Source organism: Chanos chanos, chromosome 3 (genome assembly GCF_902362185.1).
Source record: "Chanos chanos chromosome 3, fChaCha1.1, whole genome shotgun sequence".
NCBI classification, from domain to species: domain Eukaryota; kingdom Metazoa; phylum Chordata; class Actinopteri; order Gonorynchiformes; family Chanidae; genus Chanos; species Chanos chanos.
This window is the reverse complement of record NC_044497.1, coordinates 41859353-41882128: the sequence shown is the minus strand read 5'-3', so window position 1 is coordinate 41882128 and position 22776 is coordinate 41859353. Positions and strand designations below refer to the sequence as shown.

General features: G+C 40.2%; 2 protein-coding genes across 3 annotated transcripts in view; one reads left to right on the top strand and one right to left on the bottom strand.

The window, feature by feature from the left end:
* Positions 1 to 281: 281 nt before the first annotated feature.
* sigmar1 (sigma non-opioid intracellular receptor 1) lies at positions 282 to 2970 on the bottom strand. Its single transcript, XM_030768986.1, has 4 exons — positions 2745 to 2970; positions 1912 to 2112; positions 1419 to 1511; positions 282 to 1260 (listed from the first exon to the last, which is right to left on the bottom strand). Exons 1-4 carry the CDS (start codon positions 2887 to 2889, stop codon positions 1031 to 1033), a joined length of 669 nt encoding a protein of 222 aa, XP_030624846.1. The 5' UTR covers positions 2890 to 2970; the 3' UTR covers positions 282 to 1030.
* Positions 2971 to 3472: 502 nt separating this feature from the next.
* galt (galactose-1-phosphate uridylyltransferase) overlaps positions 3473 to 22776 on the top strand; it is a 46585-nt gene continuing 27281 nt past the window's right edge. For both annotated transcript variants that reach the window (XM_030768467.1, XM_030768468.1), the window contains exons 1-7: positions 3473 to 3579; positions 4288 to 4457; positions 5440 to 5515; positions 5678 to 5726; positions 7310 to 7439; positions 9125 to 9181; positions 17585 to 17707. In XM_030768467.1, the coding sequence (XP_030624327.1) occupies positions 3543 to 3579; positions 4288 to 4457; positions 5440 to 5515; positions 5678 to 5726; positions 7310 to 7439; positions 9125 to 9181; positions 17585 to 17707 (642 nt within the window). In that variant the 5' untranslated portion in view covers positions 3473 to 3542. The remainder of the gene's footprint in view (positions 3580 to 4287; positions 4458 to 5439; positions 5516 to 5677; positions 5727 to 7309; positions 7440 to 9124; positions 9182 to 17584; positions 17708 to 22776) is intronic.

Below are 22776 nucleotides of genomic sequence, written 5' to 3'. Positions count from 1 at the left end.
GAAATACCTCATGGTAGAAGGTACTGTACATACCAACAACACATTGATCACTTGAAATGAAATAATTTTGAAAAAGAATGTTCACTGTTTTTTTTTTTAATTGTCTTTTAAATAAAGTATTTACTGCTCAGTAAACTCCAAAAACATGAACCTCAACTATGCAATATGTTTGAATTTGATGACTTGAGTTTTATGTTTTTCCCCTGTATATCACTGAAGTACTGATGAGTTACAACCCTTTAAAAATGAAACTAAGCAATCAAAACAAACAAAAGCCCATACAAGATATCAGATTTTAATACGAAGACTTTTCACGAGACCATTCCAATACCTGATGAATGCAGGACTTTGATATAAACAAATCCAGAGGCTTTTTGTGACAGTACTGGATGATGCTTTGCTAGCCATAAAGAAACTACTGAATTGAGAAAAATAAAACACAAAAAAGGAGAAAACATTTTCACTTTAACAGTTACTGAGCAGATTTTTGGACCAATTGAAAAAAAAAAAAAAATACAGAACAGTATTCATATTCAATGTGAATTAAGGTGCAGAGATGAGCACTGAGCACTGCAGCTGGAGTAGCATTTCTGTGTAACCACACACACAAACATACACCAAATTTATACCTTGTTTTAGTTGTGCTGTAGTTTAGTCATAGTGTTATTCAAGTCACCAGCGTTTCACCTCAGAATGAGAGGGTGCACATAGATACTAGTTTGTCACAGAGGTTGGTACTTCATTAGAAAGTATTCTGTAGCTGTGATTTTTAATGCTGGTCTGCAAGAGCTTGAAATGCATAACAAAGAACTTTTGCTTGCCTCCATTAAACACAGCGGAGAAATATCTCATTTCAGTGTTGGCAAAGTAGAAGCCAAGTGCTTTACACTGGTAAGATCCATCATCACAGCATGTGAGTTCTCAAATGTCTATCAACAAACAAATTGCTTATCCACCATTTGGTAATGTGGCTCAGATACCTCGCAGAATATTTCACTGGAAAATATGCCAGTGGGGATTGGACTGGTGCTCAGAAAACTCCAGCTTCTGTGAGGAAAGTATTGGCCTCCAGCAGCATTCCCTTCAGGTAAACCTGCACAGTGTAGAAGAGTGTCACAAAGTCTTGAGTGCTGAACACTGTGTCAGCCAGAGCAAAGCCCAGAGTGGAGGGTATAAAACCTCTGCCATATTCCACCATCCATGTGCCTGCAGTCCACTGCACTGATGTAGCCTCTCCAACCGCATGCACTATCGTGTCACCTGCCAAAAGGTATTTACAAAGATGACATAAACTATATAGTTTCATTTTGTTATATTGTCGTAAAGTTACTAACGTTATGAATTTGTACATGTTTCTTCAACAGATTAGACTGCGTATGTTTATGATGTGATGGTGAGACAATACAAAATTTTCATACCTGGGTAGTATAATTCACTCTTAGTTGTTCCCTCCTTCCACTGTCTAAAGGTTCCAGAGATAATGGTGTCTGATATTTCTGCCCAGTATCGACCTGAGGGGTTAAATAATTTTCATAGTTTTACAGAGGTCGTGCCAGAAATGTTACAGACAAACAGATAGTCAAATGAGAGGCTGAAAATGAAAGAACAGATCCTTTTAGGCCAGATCTGCCTGAGAGGCTTCAGCCTCTTATATTTTACAAGACTTAACTGAGTAATGACACACAAAATGAATAATGTCACACACAATTAGAATGCTTTCAGATATAATAATTTATCTTTAACCCCAGGCTTTGTGTCTGATTGAAATGAAAGTTTAGAATGACATCTGCCCTCCAGAACAAGGATTTAAACCTCATGTTTTTCACCATTTTACAGCACAAACAAGATGTTACAGAGCCACTGCCTCTCGCATATCTGACAGAAGCCTGAATCCTAAGCAAAAAATGTCACCTGAATGTCCGCCAGTGTCCACCGCAGTTCCAAACAGCAGCACATACTCTGAGAGAGAAGCATGGAGTAGACACATGGAGCCCATCCATCCACCAGCATTTACAAACACCCACTGTAGGTCTTCATCAGGCAAGATATGGCCTGGGTATCGCTTCCGCAGCTCAACCACAACTTTGGAGAATGCCTGTTCATGGTCCAGCCCTGAAAGACATCAAGATAGAAAATCAGAGAATGCTGGTAAGGAAATATGTGGGGTCCTTAAAGAAACTGATAGAGGTTCAGTTGGAGGAGTTCCTGAAATCACGATTCTTTAATCTTTAAATTAACAGGCTAAAGGCCTGCCAATATTTCAGTCAACCAGACGACTCGTTATTCCACATTAATGTCTCAAGATTCGCGGGACTTTGTGTGCAGTAGAATGGTTTACAACGATCAATTTGCAAGGGCATGGAACGTTAACAAAATAACTTGTGCCCTAACCAAAATGTCTGAGTTGACTAACTTCTTGCTACCATCAAATCATTTACTGTAACCCTTTGCCAAAATAAAAAAGTCGTATTATTTATGCTACAAGGAAACTATTTGGCCTCGTAACTCTACAGATGGCTGAAATCTCTGAGGAGAACAAAATAGTAAGCTAAATGTAAACTCAAATGAAGCGAAGTTAGCTACTCTGAGGAAGCTACTTAACTAAACTGAATGGAGATCCTAAAACTAACTGGCAGCAATGAAATGAACTTCGATTTTTCCTCTTGGATAAGTGTTATGTTAAGTATATGACACGTGATGCGTTATATTTCCCACTGAGTTGCAACACTGAACCATACACTTACCTGCGTACTGCTTGGCCAGAAGAGCAACATCTTCCTTTGTAAAGACATACTTTTTATTTGCCATCCAATATTTTAAGTATTGTATTGCTAACGCCAGTACACCAAGCGCCACCACAAGTTTTAAAAATTTTGTAGTTAAAGACATTATAATCCAGACAAAATAAGACCATGTAGCTAGCTACACCGAACAAGCTGTCAACGACTCCTTAAAACACAGATCAGAGTACTTCATTCACCCGCTCAGACAGGGGCACAGCATCAAATTGCAAGATTGCCATTTGTAGTGACGTAAGATATGACACGTTAAGAAGCCAATCACCAGCCTAGCTAACGGGACCGTTGTCCAATGAAATTAAGTGTCATGTTATTACGGAAGAACAGCGCAGACATGTACTTCATGGACATCATCATCGTATACCAATGCGCAAATGTACTGTTGTTTTCGAAAGTGTAATATTACAGAAATTCGCCGGGGAAGTTTTATCGAAATATAATGAGTTACACAGCCTATAAATTTAAAGGAATCCTTATTACCGCTGAATTTACAACAATATGTTATTTTATGAAATGCCCCTGCAAAAACATTAAAGGAGCTCTCGAGTTGACTGCGTTCTAGTGGACAAAATACATTTACCTGCCTCCCAAAAAGACTGCCCCTTGCCTGCTCTCCACCACGCCAGCTATGCTATAACCAATCACAAAATTGTGAGGGGATGAATAGGAAATAGAATTTTATTTCAACAGTCGGGTCACTGGACTTCAGACTGTGACAAAGCGATTTCCACTGTACTTTTTGAGATGGATAACGACAAGAAATCCACGTTCGATCCTAAAGGTAAAGTCGTTGGCAGTTACAGTATGTGCAGTAGTATGGACATTGCCACCGACTACTTTCGTTAACTCCAAAAGTAACAAAACTGCTGTGAAGTATCAAAAGCAATACTGTGCCTGAAAGTGAAAACGAATACCTGACTTCTATAATTCAGTACAGCGAAATCTTCCTCTATACCGTCTGATAACGAATACATTTATGCAAATATCCCTTTCATGTTGTGTCTTTCTTATTAACTTTGCCATAAAGACACTCCACTGTCACAGTCTATAGACTCGTGACAGGTCATGTGAACAACTATTCTGCATATTGTCCAAGAACAGCTGCTCAAGATCCTTTTCCTTCGTTACTGGCCACTGTATGTTCACGTCCACAAAGTAATATTTAACGTGATGATGGATGTATGAATCCACCAGTGCGTTCTCAGGAGCATTTTGCTCTTCTGTATCAGCCGTTCAGCACTCACCAGAAACCTTCCAGAACAAGGGAAAACCAAATTTTAAACAGACTGACAGAGTGATTACTTGCTTGCATTATTTGACCTCTGCATTACACTGTTACCAGTTCTTAAAACTCATCTGGTGCTCTTTAGGAGTGTGTGATGTAGTCTTGTCAAAGTAAGAATAATCTTTGCGTTACTGTCAGTGTTATATTGGTTTTATCCCCCTTTAATCATTGACTTTGTCCTGGTTGTTTGTTTCCCTACATCAGAACACCAGCATATGCGATACAATCCTCTGCGAGACTCTTGGGTGCTGGTCTCGGCTCATCGGATGAAACGACCATGGAAAGGACAGGTTGAGAAACCTTCCGAGGACAACATCCCAAGACATGACCCAAATAACCCCCTCTGTCCTGGCAGCACGAGGGCCAACGGCGAGGTGTGTGTTTCTTTGAATCACACATTCCATCAGTGCCCTCCATAGTCATACCCAAAACCATATTCCAAATGAAGTGGCCTTTGGTTAGATCAGATGTTTTATCATCATTTCCACTCTGTGACAACTTACTAGTACTTTACTCATTTAGCTGTTTTTCCATGTGCTAATGTGAGATGTAGGCCTTTTTAGTTCATGGCTGGTTTGATATGGAGACTGATCAAAAGGACTACATGTTTCCACTGACCATTAATTCCTCTATTTATTCATTTATTATGACTGCAAAGGGTGGCTACAAAAGTAGCCAAGGCATTTTTGAAAGTTTCTTCACTCAACGAATGAACTTTTAAGAATATACTTACTCTTGTTTTCACTTGGTAGAGGTATGGCACTATTTTCAGAAAAGAGCATAGTAGTGCATATTTTAAGCCCATATTCTGTGATTTGTCAATGTCTCCTTCTCTTAGAGTGACAGGTTCCTGTTTAGTAAGTGTTTCACGCTAAGCTTCAGCATGTTATTGAAAGACCGACGCTTCAGCTATGGACACAGAAAATGCTTTTTAAAGAGTTCAAATGAAAGCGCTCAGACTGCAGAAACTGATGTGTCTGCATTTGTTATGCAATCTGTTCTGACTAAGCAAAAGAAATTGAGATTTTTCCCCCTCCTCTTGCCTCTGTTCTGCCTCAGTGATTTACAATGCTTTGAGCAATTTCACATCACTACTGTATTTTTAATGTTGTCTTCAGCTTGACAGATATTTTTGGCTCAGTTTGCCTTCGCTGACCATGAACCACAGTAAAGTAGTTAATCAGATTTAGTAACTGATATCATGATGTTAGTCATACGCGGAAATAATTTTCTTCAGTGTAACAATGTGACTGTGGAGGTCCAGTAGAGCAGTTTGCCTCCTAAAGAAACACTGATAAAATATCTTAATCTGTCTGAAGTTTCCCTTTGAGAAGTGCCAAGTGTTGTCTGTTGCAGGTGAATCCAGAGTATGACAGCACCTTTGTGTTTGAAAATGACTTTCCTGCTCTTCAACCAGATGCTCCAGATCCTGGTGAGGTCATTAGTCTTATTCCCCATAGAGATTTATGGTATAAACATGTGACCTTTGATGCATAACTATACACATACATCTGTGTCTCAGGTTCATATAAACATATTATTGCTTGATTGTTAAGAATGTCAGACACTCTAGTTAGTCGTATGTCTCTTTCAGGCTCTGACCACCACCCCTTGTTCCAGACCAAAGCTGCCCGAGGTGTTTGGTGAGGAGCTTTCATTTCCTCTACTGATGAAAGTAATGCTGTAAATGAGCTCTGACACCAAGGGCTGCTCCTCTGTGTGTCAGATGATAAAATCTTCTCCTTGGCCTGATTAGTCCTCGGTGCTGTAATTGATCACAGATGTCCGGAAGTAAGGGTCTCCTCACACACTGAGGTGAGACCTTGAGTAGAAGCAGAAGCTTGTAGTGTCTGTAGGTAATAAAAGAATTTCATATTCCAGCTGCTGGCACTCCATGATGATTAATCAAATCAGTCTCCATAAGGCGTATTCCTATGCAGTCCCATGATGAGGTCAAATTTGTGGCTTCAAATAGATTCTGAAGATGGTGTGCATCTAACTAGCATTTATCAAGTAGTTCTACACATGAAATGTTGAAACTAAAAGCGTTTATCCAATGATAAATAGTAAATAATGTGCTGCAGAAACCTGGCAATAATTATACTCTATGTCTCTTTTATTTGTAATCTTTGGCCATGTTCAGTTTTCAGCCGTTTAGACAAAATACGTTTATGAAATACTCTTACCTTGCAGAAGTCCTTTATGTGCATGATCTTACATGAGCACTAGGTGGGGCTGTTAACCAGAGGGAGCATAAACCAGACCCAGCAAGTTCTTTGGGATTAATATGCTCATTTTAAACCAGCCTGTTCATGAATAAAAAGAGGGCTATTATCAAGCCCACATTCAGAGACCAACCTCAGTGCTGCACACAGAAAGTCCCTGTTGTACCTAATCTTGCAGTATGTGTTACTTTGAAATGACATTACAAGAGTTTTAAGGAATGGATTTGTTAAACTGTAATGCTACAGGATTCTGGGAAACAGAGCTGTGTGTGTGCAGTCAAGTAGTGAGCAGACCAAGTGAAGGAGGGATCAGATCCACCGCTGATAAACAGTATATTTCCTTCACATATACCAGAGGCCAGTACTGTTTTCAGCTAGAAACTCTCTAGCTGGTCACTGCTAACTGGTAAGGACAGGGCTTATGTTGCGTACAATCCATAAACCACAACCCTTGTCCCAAATAAGGCTTTAAAATACAGCGTCAACTCATCAAAACTGGGGCTGCTCAGTATGATTCCAAGGGGGCTCGTGGAGAAGAGCGGGACCTGACTGGATTTTTCAGAAGCTCTGTGTTTATGTGTAAACTTGCCTGGGCGAGCACTGGCAGAAAGGCATGCAGTGGGATTCAGCAAAACATTTAACAATGATTGAGTGATGATTGTGCACTGCTCATGAACTTAAAGCATGGTGTCTGTGTGTGAGCTTACAAGCACAGTGAGTGATTATCTCTCAGCATGCCGTGTGGCAGAAGAGAGGTGCACTTATAGAGACTGAGGTGATGTGTTCATTTCTTTCAAAATGCATAGCATGTCGTTTTCCCTTAGATCTGTGCCAAGTCTTTGATATCTCACTTCACTCTGAGCCTGCCTACACTGCATAATGACTGTGTGGAGTTTACTTAATGGTGAGGCCATTTATGAGTAAACTCCATAGATGCTGCTGCTTGCACAGGTGGAAGATGGAAGTGTTTTCATGTGTGGTCTTTTCCCATTGATCCGTAGCAAAGTCATGTGCTTTCACCCCTGGTCTGATATCACCCTCCCGCTGATGCAGCCTGGTGAAATCCGCAAGGTGATTGACAAGTGGGTGGAGCTGATTGAAGAGCTCGGACCCACTTACCCATGGGTGCAGGTGAGAGAGTGAGAGAGAGAGAGAATGAGAATGAATGTCTTTTGGTTTATTCCATTACACCTTCAGAATGTAGCATTTATTGTGAAATAATAAATAGTTTGGTCTTTTTCAAACACTATAAACCATTGATAAGCTCCTCATATCATATCACTTCTGTGAATTGTCAGGGAATTATAATGACGCAACCAGAGAATGGCATGAGTGTACAAAATTAGACTGACAAGTATGTACCCAGACTGCATAATCCCCTGTATCCAAATGCGGCGGTATTGAGGAGCACTTTATTAGTAGCTGTGCTTTTCTCAGATCTCTTCATCATCACTAACTGGATCAATTGGGAAAAGGGCTGTTCAGTGAGGACTCGGGTAGCCTGGCCCATGGTGATCGATGGGCATTACTGACATGTGTTCCTCTGCTCTCCCAGAGCACATTACTACCAAGATGATGGATTTCAAAGTGTCTCAGGACCCTTAATGAAGAAGACTAAGCCGGATGGTAGATCAGGGCAGTCTTGGAACTGTATTAAATGCCTACAAAACCCAGTATTTCATACGTACAACCATATACATGACATTCATCCATTTCTCATATGGGGAACAGCACGTTTGGCCAGTCAGTGAAGCACAACCTGAGCACATGCTAATAAATTATTTTTAGAGGTTGTTAAGAGCATGCAGAAAGAATAAACTCAGTGTGTCTGCTGTAATAGAGTGAAATTCTGGTTAATTTGTTAAAAATTTTAAGAGTACACAAAAAATATGAATCCTTATTTATAGACCAGTATATTTAGGACTTTTTTTCACCATAAATACATGCAAACACTTAATACCCACTTATTACATCACAGCCATAAAAAGGTCTTGACAGAGAAGTGTTGCTTCTGTGTACACTAGTCAGAGGAAAAAATCTATGGAGACAGAGTGTAATTATTCCAGTTAGAGTATCTGTCCGTGTCAGGTCCAGATAAGCGCGGTGGTGGTTGTTGTCGTATCTCTGTTAAACGCATCATAGCACGTGTTCTCTCACCCCAGAGATTTACACACCCTGATGAGCAGTGACTTAAGACAAGTCAATATTTATCAAGCGGAGTGGCCAAGGGCAAAGCCTGAGCAAATCCTTTAATATCACCCTCATGGGAGGCATAGGGAAGTCTTAAAGCGTCCACCACAGGAAGACTTCCCCTCTACATATTTGTGTGGTGTGTGGGCGTTTGTATGTACATGCCTCTGTGTTTTTCAGTGACTGTGTGTTTGTCTCTTTTTCTGAGGGTGTGTCTTTGTGTTGTACATGTATGCGTGTGTCGCTGGGTCTGGCTGTTATCATGTGTGTATATTTCAATGTTCAGGTTTACATGCAAATCAAGGTTTAAACAGTGTGATTGAATGACTGGAAATGATTGGAAATTTATACAATGCAGATGCAGTAAACAACTTCAAAACAGACACTGAAATATCGGTGTATGGTTTACTGAGCCATTAGGTATATGGATAGAATAAAGACTGTATTTGTTAGATTCATCAGCAGTAATCTGTAATTGCTGCGACAGTTGTTTTAGCAGGGTCAACAATGCTGAAAAAGAGTCAGTAGCCAGGGTGGTCTGTGTATATATACCCGATGTGTTTGTTTGGTGTTGTTGTGTGGTGTGAGATGTGTCCTCTTTTTGAGTAAACTCTTCTGGCTTTCAGATCTTCGAGAACAAAGGTGCCATGATGGGATGCTCCAACCCTCATCCTCACTGCCAGGTGTGTTTTTTCGTTTTTTCTTTCTCTTTCTCTGTCTGGCTGGCTCTCTCACTCTCTCTGTCTGTCTATCTCACTCCCTCTCTCTTTCTCTCTCACTCTCTCTCCCTCTGTCTTGCCCCCCCCCCCTCCCCTTTTCACTGACTGCCCACTGCCTTCACTTTCCCTCTTCCAATTAGCGAGAGGATCCTGGCGGCTCGCTGAGCTGGAGAGAACTGGAACGTTTTTTAGGATTAAGACGTTGCTGCCGCTGTCTGCAGCCATCTGGAGTGCACCTTTAATGGGGCTTTAACTGTCACCCCGGCTGTGTGTCTGCCACTGAGATGGAGCTAATGTAAGCAGCAGCTTAACAGCTCTGCACACTCCAATTAGTGGGCGCAGAGATGTTTCGAGTGATGGACGGCAGCTAACCGTTTCCTCTCAAGAGCCCACTTAGGTTTTTTTTTGCCCTCATGGCAACCTTGGCTTTTTAATTGGGTAAAGGTAGAAGTAGAGGTGGGGTATGGGGAGGTTGAATTGTCTGTTTGTTTGTTTTAGGGGCACTGCCAAGATGGTGTTGGGCCACGGTGTTTGCATTTTTGTGTCTGACGGAGCTCAGTGGAGCTGATGCACATTAACGATGTCTTCATTGCTCCCTGCATGCGTGCAGAGACCGGCTCCTGGCTGTTTGTCTAACCCTTCCCCTTCTTTGTCTCTGTGTCTGTCACAGTATGTGTTACTTTGACAGTATAACCTAGCAGACTCAGGCAACTGCTTGCCTCACCTGCCCTGCTATGTTTTATAGTGCAGCATATTTAAGTCACCAGGGGGCAGTAGAGGACCTTGAGAAGGCATGGAGGTGATAGACTGTTGCCACCTGTTCCTGTTTGCTTTACCTTTAAATACCCTTCAGCAGGGTTTCATACTCTGTCTCACATAGACATTTAATACAATTGTTGCATCCAAAAACAACATTGTTCATGTTCAGCAGAGTCAATCATAACCTTTTGACTATCTATTTTGTTTCATCAAACTGGTATATAGTTTTCAGTTGTTTTAGTTTAGCTATACATTCGTGAAATATTTGAAGAAGGAAAAAAGACAGCTAAATAGACAATCGTATTTCAGCCTCTCCTTTCCGTCTGCAAACACATTGGGTTTCAGTGTCTGTCACTGAAACTAATAAATGACACCTGGAAGACTTGAATTTGCACAGAAAATGTATAGTGTGAAATTGCAAAGTGTCCCATTGAGCAAACTGATATGAAATTAATGAATGTGAGCGGACAGTGCTGTAGCTGTTCACCACAGTTCCTCCAGACTCGCTGTACCTGCCCAAACATCCCCGGCTCACACAACCATTAATGGACCCTTTAGCACCTTCTGTGATGCAGTTTCCCTAGCAACAGCTTTTCAATGCAACATGATATCATAACGATAACACAAGCACATTCCCTGTCTCCCAGAGTATACAGAGATAAACAGTAATTGTTAGACACATAAAAAAATAGAGCTTGTAGCCAACAGATGATACTTGTGAGCATGACTAAGATGAAATCCAGATGCAGGCCATGTCTGTCTGGTCTTTACAGTTGAAGGTATGTAGTTTTTTTTTTTTTTTGCATCAACCCAGCAAAGCTAAATATAAGATGATAAGTCTCTCTTCGAACATGAGGAGAGACAGCAGGCTCAGCCTTGTGTCCTGGGTGGACAATTGGTTTACCTCAGCAAGCCCTGAAAGATTTTGGATAAGCCTGGCTTGTCCATTCACTGCGTTCTGTGTCACTTTGAGCTTAGCTAAAGGAGTGGACTCTCCTAACAAGATGGAACAAGGTAGTTAGTATTTTCTGAATGAAGTGGAGAACTCACAAGAATTTCTTAAGAGGTTGCTGAGGCTACATGCTCATGTAGCTGTGCAGTCTCAGACACTTTCTAATAGTGCACAACTATCACAAGAGATCGACATAGGATGTGCGCAGGGTCCTGCTTTGTAACAGTGTTGGTTGTGCTGATTTTTAACAGCGAGTTTTGAACAGTTAAACTAACTCTTAATCAAGCATTACATACTTATTTGATCTTATTTTAAGTCATTTATGTCACTCTGCTGCCTTGTTGATAAACTATATCAAAAGACTCGGGGACACGTAATACTACAGAGTTTATAATATTCCCATATGTTACTTTTTGGATGGAAATAACAGTTTTTTTGCTATCTTTGCCTGTCCTCAGGGGGTCTTGTTTGTGACATTTACTTGGCTGGATTGGCTGTAAACACTGTTGAGGACATTGAAAATGTAGAGAAAGGGCTGTCAGTGGAAAATAGTAGCACACTGTGACTGAGAAGGAGCAGCCAAAATTAGAATTCAAACACACACAAAAAAATATTTGATTTGGGTTAAGCAGGAGTGCTTCAGGAGAACTGCTGCTACCATCCTGTGTGGCCTGGTGTGTGCTACTGTAGTCTCTTCTCATTTTTTTTTTTTTCTCCTTTGGGTCTGGCTCTATTTTAGCTGTGTAAATTCACTGACTTGGCCTTCTGGTTCACATAACTGCATGTTTGTTTGTTTGCATTGTAATTTTGACTGCTCCTCTGCTTTTACTTAGCAAGTAAATCTGCCGGTGCCAAACCTCTGTCTTATGGCTCATTAAACTATACTGTGTCTTACAGTAAGGGTGGCAAGACAAGAAAAGAGTTCTCTAGGTCAGTGTAACGATGATACTGGTTATGGTTACTCTTCTTTATGTGCTTAAACAGAGATTCAAAAGAATGAAAACTCTGAGCAAAGTTATGCCTTGTTGGGCGATTTTCTTATACGTACAAGCGCATGATGATCCTTGGAACAGTTCAGGCATGTTTTGAGGCTTTAGCTGAAAACAAAACAAAACAAAAAAGACCTCTAAGCAGGAACAGTTGTTTCAGTGGTCAAGTGAATAAAATGCATGAAAACGGAACACATTTTCACTGAGAAATTAAAACCTGGAGCCCATGTAACATATCTGAGTGCTCACAAAGAAATGAGCTTGAAACGGAATATCAAGTAAGTGTTTGGGAATAAATGAATGAATTGGGTTGTGTGCCAGAGGAAGAATAAAAGAAAGAAGGAGTGATATCCTCTTGTTAATAGACCTCTCCCTCCCTTGCTCTCATCAGCACTGTTATTCTCATACGCTATTTTTTGAGGCATGTGATTGATGTTCAGCCCAGGAATGGAAATCATCGCCGGTCTATCTGCTGAAGTGCACTGCGATGACAAAAAGACAAAAAAAAAAAAAAGTTAGACGAAACTTTCCCAAATTCACTTAATAATGCATTAGGCTTAATGCCAAAATTCCCATGTTCAGAAATAGTCTGTGCAGATTCCACCATGTTTTGAAGAGCCAACTTGACAACTCAGAGAATAGTGCACAAAGAGGTGATAAAGAAACAGCTCTATTTGCAACAAGGTGCTGAGAGAGAACTCATTGACTGATCTGGGGAACAAAAGGCAGCTGAATGTTTGCTGACATTGTCCTGTGTTGTTCAATACAGGGTCTAAATCCAATTTCCTCCTAAAGAAAGATTCTGGGCACAGAGGAAACTCACACTTGACCATAAGGTTAGACCTAATACTGTTGCTCCAAGGTAACATTTTGACTCTTGTTCGGTTAGATATGCCCTCTATTCATTCATTCGTTCATTCATTCAAATGAATCAAACTGCAACCCAGCAAAGGTTCAGGAGCTTATTCCCAACCCTCTATTCTCATTACATACAGCTTTCACCCCTTGGTTATTTCTTGTTGGCACTGTACATATGGGTGTGACAGTGTATTTGTGGGCATGCTCTAATGGATTTATCAGCATTTATATCTTCTATGTATATATGCATGAGGATGTGTCCGAATATATGGATTTTCATATTTATGTGGATTTTCATACCCATTTTTTACATATAAGGCTGGTTGATGTGGACATGCAGGGAGCAGACTCAGAGGTGAGTGATGGGTGACTGACATTCTCTGGATTCTCAGTGCCTGATGACTCTCTAGACGGGGAGTCAATCTGCAACACACAATGCAACCTAAATGTGTTTGGGAAATAAACAGAATGCACAGACGGCAGGGGAAATGTCAATCAGTCTGGATATCCACAGGGAAAATATGAATACTTGGCCCAACTGATATTCAGACCCTATGCCTGAGGTGAGCCAGCTTCTCTCATTATCACTGATGTTTTTTTATCGCTCAGCTTTTTTAATGGCTGCGAGACAGTTTTCATATTTTTAATTTTCTTTTTTGGGAGGTATGCACAGATTTTGATGGCTCAGTGTCTGGAAAGCTCTGGTCTGTCCTGGTTCACAGATAGAAGTCCCTTTTGGGCATAAGATGTGGTAAAGCAAAGGGTCTGCAATCATTTCGTTCCCTGTTTGCATACACCTACTTTATCACCAATGACATTCAAATCAGTAGGTGGAATGGAGCAGGCCCTGCAAGCACTGCACTGCTCCTGCCCCCCAGCCGTCTCAGCTTCACCCACCAGAACTTCCCACAACCTCCGTCTGCCTGATGGAGATTAACTTTAAAAATTGAGGGGGAGTGAGAGAGTGAGTTCATATTCGCATGCTTAGGATCTGGCCATGTAACTCCATTTTTAGATAATTAATTGAATTGAAAGCCAAATGGGGGCATAGTTTAATGGATGTTTCCTTTTTTTTTTTTTCAAGGGGTAATACATTAGCACAAATGTTCTCCTTTTAAATGCCTTCTGTATGAGGTGCTTATTTTTGAACTTCTCCCCTTCAATAGCGTTGCAGAGCACAGTTGAAAATGTACCTCCCATTCTCTCTCATTATTGAGCATTTATTGTGTGGAGGTCAAAGCAATTATGAAAATTAAGATATTATGGGTCATCTTTAGAAGCCATAACGTTCCTCACTATGCGTAACTGTCATCTCGTTTACTTTTTTCTTTCAGTTTGTGGAAAGCTCTGCACATTCTGCTAAGTTGAACTGGCAAGTTATTGGCTAGCTACAGGTGCTCTCTGCTAATGTCTGTCAAAACAAAAGAAATAAAAAAACAACATTTTGACATTATCCTTCAAATTCATCCAGCCATGATTCATTTTCTCAAGACGCACTGTTTCAGCTGGGGTGAACCCTTTGCTATTCATCTGTTTTTAATGCAATAGCTGGCCATTGCTGACTGGGCTTGGAAAAAAAAAAAAGATTACCAACCCCCTTTCAACACCAACCCCCAAAATGTTGATGCGGCTCTAGGCGTGACCCCGGAGTAATGACTCATTTTCTTTTGGTAATCCTTCATTTTCAAAAATCCAAGCGAGCTCAGACGTTGTTTTGGCGCGTCGCCTCAAAAAGCAGAATAAACATGTACAAACAAAGCTGTGCTCAATTCCAGATGTTGGTTGGAAGAAACTGGATTCATTACTTGGGTTTTTTCAAGGAGTGCCTAGATTTTTCAAGTGTTATTTAATTTTTATTGTGGTCTAAAAACAGGGGCTGGCAAAAACACTTATCCCAAATTCTTAAATGAAGTTGTGTTGCTGGATTTAGTTTTGATGAGTAAAGGGTTCTATTCCTTTTCACCCCTTGAGTGTTTCCACCATCGTTGGCTCTCTCTCAGTTTGATTCACTTTGATGACAGGATTTCCGTCTCATTTTACCCCTAGCATGTTCCGAAGGATTACATAGCATGAATAACATGTCTGTAAAGTTTACTCTGGTCCACCATTTGGTTTTACTCTGTGGCTTGGCTCTGTGACATTTAATATGAAATACTAGTTGCAGTGGAAATCACATGGATTTGTCCTTTTGCTGAGTATCATTTGTAACTTTGATGTTGGGTTCCTCTATCAAAGACAAGTTCCCTTATGGAAAAATGTCAAAGACACCCCATTACATGTGTGCTTCAACTATACCAATTAAAGGGAAATACAGAGAAAGAATCAGAGAGCAAGAGGGAAAAATCGATATGAATTTTTGACATAAGGGTTTAATCAGGCCCAGTTCGCTCCCAGATGTATATTCTACTCAGATTTTCTGAGCTTGACTTTATGACCCAGCACAATGTATCAGATTATTCAAGTCCAAAAAACTCTGAAGGGTGGGGAATGGATTCCATTGAATCTCTGAAAAGGGTTATGAAAAGACAAATAGTTCAGCTGTCCAGCTGCCTATTCTTCTCAAACATTTCCTCACAGATTACCACTGGATTCCTTCTAATGCTTCAGGCATTTTCATTTTTACCCAAGCTCATCAACCTTCATAAAACTGAAATGTACACCCTCACTGCAGCTAGTCCTAATTTCCACATCACTATTCACATTTAGAAAAATTACAACATTTAAATTACGCTACCGCTACGCTATCAAAATCCAGGTTAATACTTCCTCTGACCAAACTTATTAGACGTGGATCCAAGCCATCTATGACACACAGATACACGGCGGACTTTTCAGTGCCTTAAAGTGTGCCAGCACTGAGGCTTTGAAACAGGTGTAGCCAAAGTCATTTGGGAATATGCACAAAAAAGGAAAAAATGCTTCACAAATGGGAACTGTTTACCATCTTTTGTTGTGTTGATCAAGGTGCAGTCATCATCCAGATCTCCTTGGAAACAGATGGTGAATTTGCCATGGCGGTTAGGTTTAATGAATAACCCCTATGGTGTTCAACTCATCTCTTCACTATGATGTGTAATGGGCACTTTTGGAAGGTCTGGCACATTGCAGCTGAAAAGAGATTAAGCAGAAACTTTTACAAGCGTTCTCTGTGCCTAATGTAGTGTTGAAGGAAATTGGACACGTTTCGAAAGTCTGTAAAGTATGACCAGGACAATCAAGTGTAATTTAGTTTTATTGGGTATAAAACTTGATTTCAAATGAGAGAATGTTAAATGTTCTAAGTTTGCAGGTGCTTTTTTTCCAAGTGGCTTTTGAGATTTTTCCATTTTGACCATTTAGAGACTGTGACATTAATATTTCATTTTCTAATACACTTGTAAGTCACCTTTATGAGATAATGGGTCCATGATTTGAATTGCTCTTGAACTAAAATTTAATATTGACACTTATAGAGGTTGTGTCAGTTATAAATTCTCCTTGCTACAGTTTGGATTTAGATCATTCTGTCCTCTATTCAAGGTGCAACAGTTAATAGTAGGTAAATTGAGCTGCTCTGTTTTTTGTTCGTGTATTTCCGGTAGTATTTTACAGGAAAGGCTTTGACAGTTTCAAACAAGTCTGTCAACTTAAAACAAGTCTATCAATGGGAATTTGATGCACTCCATGGACTGATGCATACCACGAAGATAACCATAGTCATTAGCTTTAAACAATGTAAGCAAATAAGTCCTATTATGGAAAATAATGTGTTTGTCTGTTCTTAATGAGATCAAACTCACCAAGCTGCATCACTTTTTTGTCTCATTGCCTATTTAAACATCTGCATGACAAAATTATTAGCCCTCAATTTAGTAGTATGAATATGCATTGAAATCTGCATCTTACATTCTAATTCATTTTCATATAAGAATTGTCAGGGTAAGTTTCCACCCTCTCAAAATCTTACCTGCTGTGCTGTGCATGTATTTATTCAAAATGGAGTGAAACAGTATTTTTGTCAGTGTTTCATCCACCAAAGCATGCACTGATCCCAAACATTTATGGTACTAAAGGCACTTGTATATTTTCTTCAGTGGGGCATCCAGCACATAAAGCCTTGATAGAGGCTGAAAGTGTGTTTGTCAACAAATTAAACTGCAAAAATTGTATTTCAGAAATAGACCGGTATCAGTGGAGGGAGTATCAGTAGGTTCTTTGTTGTTGTGTTAGTTCACTGTGGCCAGGTCTGTCACTTTGAGCCTGCCTCCATTCATTGTCAGTCTCAAGTGAGGGTAGAGTGATGGAGATAGCCACAGCCCCCTGGGGAATTGGGAGAATGGTGGGTTTACAGGGAAAGGAGAAAAGGAGATTCCCTCAATCACAAAATAAACAGACTTTCTCTGTGCCTCTGTGCTGCCTTTGGAGTCACATCAAATGACACATTACTCCAACTCTACCAGGCCAGACCTGCGCTGGGCTGAATCAATCTTCTACTGTATGGTGTCTTCTTGAAGGAGAAAGTTTAAACAAAATATGTATCCAAAACCCAATTTTGAACTGAACCCCACTGTTCAGAAGTCTGTAGGAGAGAGCGAATAAAAGAATCAGTCAGCTCAAAACTACTGCTTGCATAATTCTGTGGAGCTCTTTATACAAGTACACAATTATTATTATTATTATTAGAAGTAGTAGTAGTATTATTACTATTATTGTCTCTGGATGTAATATGACTCTAAAGTGACATTTCCCCTGGCAAATAGTGCTCCAGCTAATATCTACAGGAAAATTGTATTACTGTCCTTTTCAACTCTTGTTGTTATTGCTGTGTAGGTGTGGGCCAGCAGCTTCCTACCCAATGAACCAGCCCTGGCTGACCGCACTCAGAGGGCCTTTCTGCAGGAGCATGGAGAACCCATGCTGGTCCAGTATGCCAGAAAAGAGGCCCAGGTGCAGGTAAACACTAGTGTGTTAGCATTCACTCTTCATCGCTAACCTGTTTTCATGTCTATGCTTGTTGCCATCATCTGCTGTAAGTGCCTGTCCTCTCCACACTGATAGTTCATGCTTGGCAAGGGAAAACTCCAGGCTTTGAAGTATGTTTACCTGCCTTTCTCTAGTTCTGACATCCTAGTGGGGGTTCCAGAGTTAGCATGCCACTGCTGAGATTGGGACATGCAGACTGATGCTTTCTACACTTTTTTTCAACTGTTGGCCAGAGGACCCCCTTTTTTTATTTGGCCCTGTGCTAACATGGCTTTTAAACCAATCAGTGTTATGAGAGTTATCTAACAAATTGCCTTAGGTGAGTTAAAGCTGGGCTAGAATGAAAATGTGCTGTCGAGTGAGTTCCCATTGGACGGGAGTTAGGTCTCACCTGGATCCAGGTCTTCATTAATGACGTGCATGAATGGCGATTGGGAGCAGGACTGAGCTCTATAACTGTTTTTTATATTTTCACTGTTTCACTGCTATGCTCTGCACATTTTAGTAATGGAGCATGGGCATCAACAGGAAAACCACTGATTAGCGCAATAGGGGAGAAATCACTCTAAATTTTGTTAAATCATTCGGAAAAGAGAGGAAAACAAAAGGAAAACTCACTTCATCAGCATGTAAAAGGCACTCTGTAATGTGGAAAGTTTTGTGAAAATGGTCTCAGCGCAGAGCCATGCCGAAATAATTAGATGGCTTTACTGCTGTTTAAAGATGAGATGGCTCTGTTTTTGAAAATGGCCCAGTTCAGACTGGACTGAAGAACTGTATAATCATTATAGCAGGCAACACTCTGTTATTATGCCCATTCATTGCCCTCTGCTTTTCTGTATGAACATTAATATCATAAACAGTTAAATATTTTATGCAGCTGTTAAGTAGATGCTTCGGAACCAAAAGAACATGTTTATTATTACGAATACTAAATGTAGATCATAGCTCCATCTTTCCATTACATTTCTACAGTCCTCACCAGTTCATTTTCGCTAAAACTAATTACAGCACATAAATAAGAAATAAGTGTGCCACTGGCTTCATCGTGGTACAGAGATGGCTTAAAAGATGACTGTTGAATGGGTAGAAGAAAAGAAGCTCTAGGCTCTCAGTCTTGGGTCTTTTATTCTAGATGTGCTCTTGTGAATACTGGGACTTTGTGGCCACTTCTGTATTCCCTCAGATATTTGGCAGTGCTTGTTCTGTCGGTGGAACTCCATGTCTGCTCCACAGGCCATCCTTGTGTTCTCCGGCACGCTGATCACCATTTCCTTTCATCTACATGTGCTCCAGCTGCTCTTTGGATGAGATGGGAATGTTCTGCCATTCCTGGGATTTATGTTCAAAAATACTCATGTATAAGCTATGAATGATATATTTTGAATAAGAATTCATTTCACAATGTCCTCTACGTTATCATGAGTACAATGCAAAGACCACAAAAGCCATTTAAAGCCTTAATCACCTTTGTGGTGTATAACATAGGGTGTTATTATGTTTTATTATGAATGGTTTATGAGAAAATCTGTTATTGTGCCAGATGGATCGTTTATTAAGAAAATATCTGTTTCCATTCGTGTTTCAGTTACATGATAACCCTGGCTCATCTGTGAATCAAGATCAAGCTTTAAGCACAGATAGTCAAGTTTGCGCCTCAAGTGTCATGATATCTGGGCAGTGGCATATCTTTTAAAATGATTATTGGATGTGCTGGGTGTTGCTGGATAAATATATCAGATTTTGACTTTTTTTTTTTTTGGTAAGTCTTTTTCAGTCAAGTTTTCAGTCAGGCAGAAAATGGAGGACATAGTTATGACTCATTGTGAGCTCACCCCAGGGCTTCCCCCGACCTGGGAGTTCCCATTATCACTGTGCATCTGTCGCAGAGCAGCCTCATCTCTGGGCTTCTATGTCTGTGCAGTGGGAGGTCAGCGAAAATGTGCTGACCAGCTGGAGGCCAGATTCACTACTCTGTGCTTCTGCTCACTCCCCCTGGAGGCATGAAGAGAGTCTTTACTTTATACAGATATAATTTCTAAGTGAAAATGCCAATGTCATGACTAGTTCACTAGCTGAACTAACACTTAAGTAATGGCACAATCAGAACCAAGGGGGAGTTGAAAACGGGATGAGATTGCCACTGTTGTGCTTGTGGTATTAAGTGGTATTAAGTCATGAGACTGTTTGTGAAGTATCCTCTGAGTGTGCAAAGGGACGGATCTGAGGCAGCCGAACTCCCTAAATTTACAGGTCCTTAAACTTTCGCAAAATGATCGTTACCCTTAACACTAGAACCATCATGCTGGTGTCTGTTGGTGTTTTTAATCTTGTATTTAAAATATGAAATGTCCTGAAGCACATTTCATAAGTTTTTAAATATTTGTGGAGCGTCACTATAAAGAAAAGGATGTGTTCCAATTTCCCAGAATCCTTTATTGTTGTTGATAATTAGTGATGGTATCTTAGTATGAATTACATTCTTTCTCTCCACTAGGCCCATTGAAACCTTTCATTCTAGTGCCTACGTTTAATTGATTAGTGCATCATTGGCATCAGTATGAATAAAGAATTGTTGATGGTCTTATGATTTTATTATGAAATGGTAGTTAGAGAAATCATCAGAGCAATAGCTAGATTATACACCCACCAGACATGGAAATAATGTGCAGTGTGGGCAAATTCAGAATGAAGTATTTAGGGGACATAAATCATTACAAATGATATTTTTTATTCAAAGAAAAGTCTCCAAAGATTGTTTGACTTTGGCCTCAATGGTTACTTTACTGTGTCTTTGATGATTTCTTTTGTACCTGCTTTTGGCAGGAATTGTGATCTCAAAGCATTACCAAGATGAATACTGAATAGAGTTATCTTGGCCTCTCCTTAATTTTGCACTGCGGTTAATCAACAATTGAGGTTGGGTCTCGTAGCCCTCTGGAGTGTTTTCTTCAAAACCAAGCCTTTATAATCCGTGCTGTGAGTGTCAAGCATTTTTCCATAGAGTTTTTGCCCAAGCATGTAACATCAAAGTCTTTCAGTTGTTAGATTTCAGGACCAGATTGGTTCAAGTAGTCAACCAGTCATCAAGGCTATGAACTCATGAATTCATATGTACAGTTGTCAGAAAAAATAATAAACAAGTACATGAAATGATTGTGGGTGTTTGGTCATGCGGTTAGGAGAGTATAAAGCAGATTCAGTGTGCTATTTTGGGACTTGAGTATTACTGGAGAATCATTCTGGCAATATCCTAATGAGATGGATGCTGCCCATGGTCTCACTGGGTTTGTGGCTCAGTTCCTTGCCCACCCACCAGTGGCTCTTTCACACTTCAGCCTGGTGACAAACGTTGACTTGGACACAATCTGGCCATCCTTCTCCTGGCCCAAGAGCACAGTAGTTTTGGTGGTAACAGCTCTTACTCTCCTCAGTGGCCATCTGTGGAGCTGCAGAAAATCTTTGGATCTCTTCATAAAATCAGTCTATATTCCCTTGAAGGTAAGTCTGGCAAAATTCCAAAAGCTCCAATCCAAAAGTAAGAATGTTAAAGGGTCTCTTTGTAGACAACAAACCCCCGAACCGTTTCTGATAGGGCATGTGGAAAGTGGAGGGGGAAGGAGACAAGGTCATGGTGAGACCCATAGGAGGCCATTGTGTGTCCTTCAGTGTGGAAGCTCAAGGACACTGTCTGGCCATGAGATATTCCAGACTGACTTTGGAATAGCAGTAGGAATGGAAAGACATATTTGCCAGCAGTCACTGGGCGAATGATTAAAATTCATAAATGGCTGTGAGTCCTTTTTTAAGTTTGAAAATGACTCTGAATGTCTCACCATGCTCTCAGTGTTCATGTAGGCAAATGTTCTCTGTCTTTTATGCTGTAATTGTTTCTAATAGACTTTTACTCTGATAAGAACAAAAGTGATCACACTGAAAACGGTGACTGTTATAGTGCTTCTCAATAGTTTCTCATGGTTTTTCAGTTTAGTAGCGAGTAAACACATAAAACCCCGTTAAGAATATATCAGCCACCCACAGGTCTTTCATATTCTCCTCTTCCCAGCAGTTTGGCTTCAAACTGGGATGACATTTGGTTGAAAGTGAGTGCTTTACTCATAAACATTGTTTGATTTGTTATGTTATTTTTGAGATCAGGGAGCATCTTAAGAACATTGATTTTTAATTAATTTCAGAACCATGAATGTTTTGGTGGCTGCCTAATTGAGTTAGCGTAACTCCATTAAATGCTTCGTTTATGTATTGATGCTTCTCTAGCTCTGTTAAATCGAAGTCAAACTTTGCAGTTTTCACTTGGAGGTCTTGAGGACTATGGACTCCTTGTGCAGACTGTCTTTTAAATGTTTCTTGTCTCGTTTTATATGCTGTATTGAACTAGTTTTTCTTTTTACTCTCTGTACTCCTGTACTCTCCTAAATAGAACAGTTAGTACTTGGTAAAGCCAGGTCAGACTGCCTTTGGGAGCATTATAAAACACACACACACTGATGGAATGACTGCTGAAGGGGTGGCTTGTGAGGTTAATGAACATTTTACTATTGCAGATTGAAGATGATCCAAGAGTAACCTCTACTCTTCCCAGAGAAATAAGGAAATGACAGTCCCTTTATTCCTTTTGCTCCAGGTTAAACGGGTTCCTAAAATTTCACCTTCACTGTCTAAGGGGGATGTAAAGAGGAATTAGCAATAACTCTACCATTTGCTTGTTATGTATACCGTGATAATCCTGGGCAGGCCTCGATTTTTTTATTGGCTGGGTGAGTAATGGAAACAATTTCATTAGCATGGAGAAGCACTTTGTTCACTCTTTATTGTAGAGATTTTGTCATACTCTTGCCTTTATTGTGTTTGGAACTCAAAAGCAAGTGACAAAGAGACATGAAATATCTGATGTCACCCAGTTAGTAGAGGAGTAGAGTGAGACAGGAGGACAGCATTGTAAAAGCATTTCTCTGTATGACCTTGACAGTCGGAGACAGATACAGTATTTTATCTAAGAAAGAAACCAGTACACACAA

Excerpts from the sequence above, each read along its gene's own strand:
- sigmar1 (XM_030768986.1), bottom strand. The coding sequence starts at position 2,889 with ATGTCTTTAACTACAAAATTTTTAAAACTTGTGGTGGCGCTTGGTGTA. Across the intron at positions 1,512-1,911 it reads GGACACTGGCGGACATTCAG|GTCGATACTGGGCAGAAATA; the intron begins GTGACATTTTTT and ends TTAACCCCTCAG. Across the intron at positions 1,261-1,418 it reads GAGTGAATTATACTACCCAG|GTGACACGATAGTGCATGCG; the intron begins GTATGAAAATTT and ends ACCTTTTGGCAG.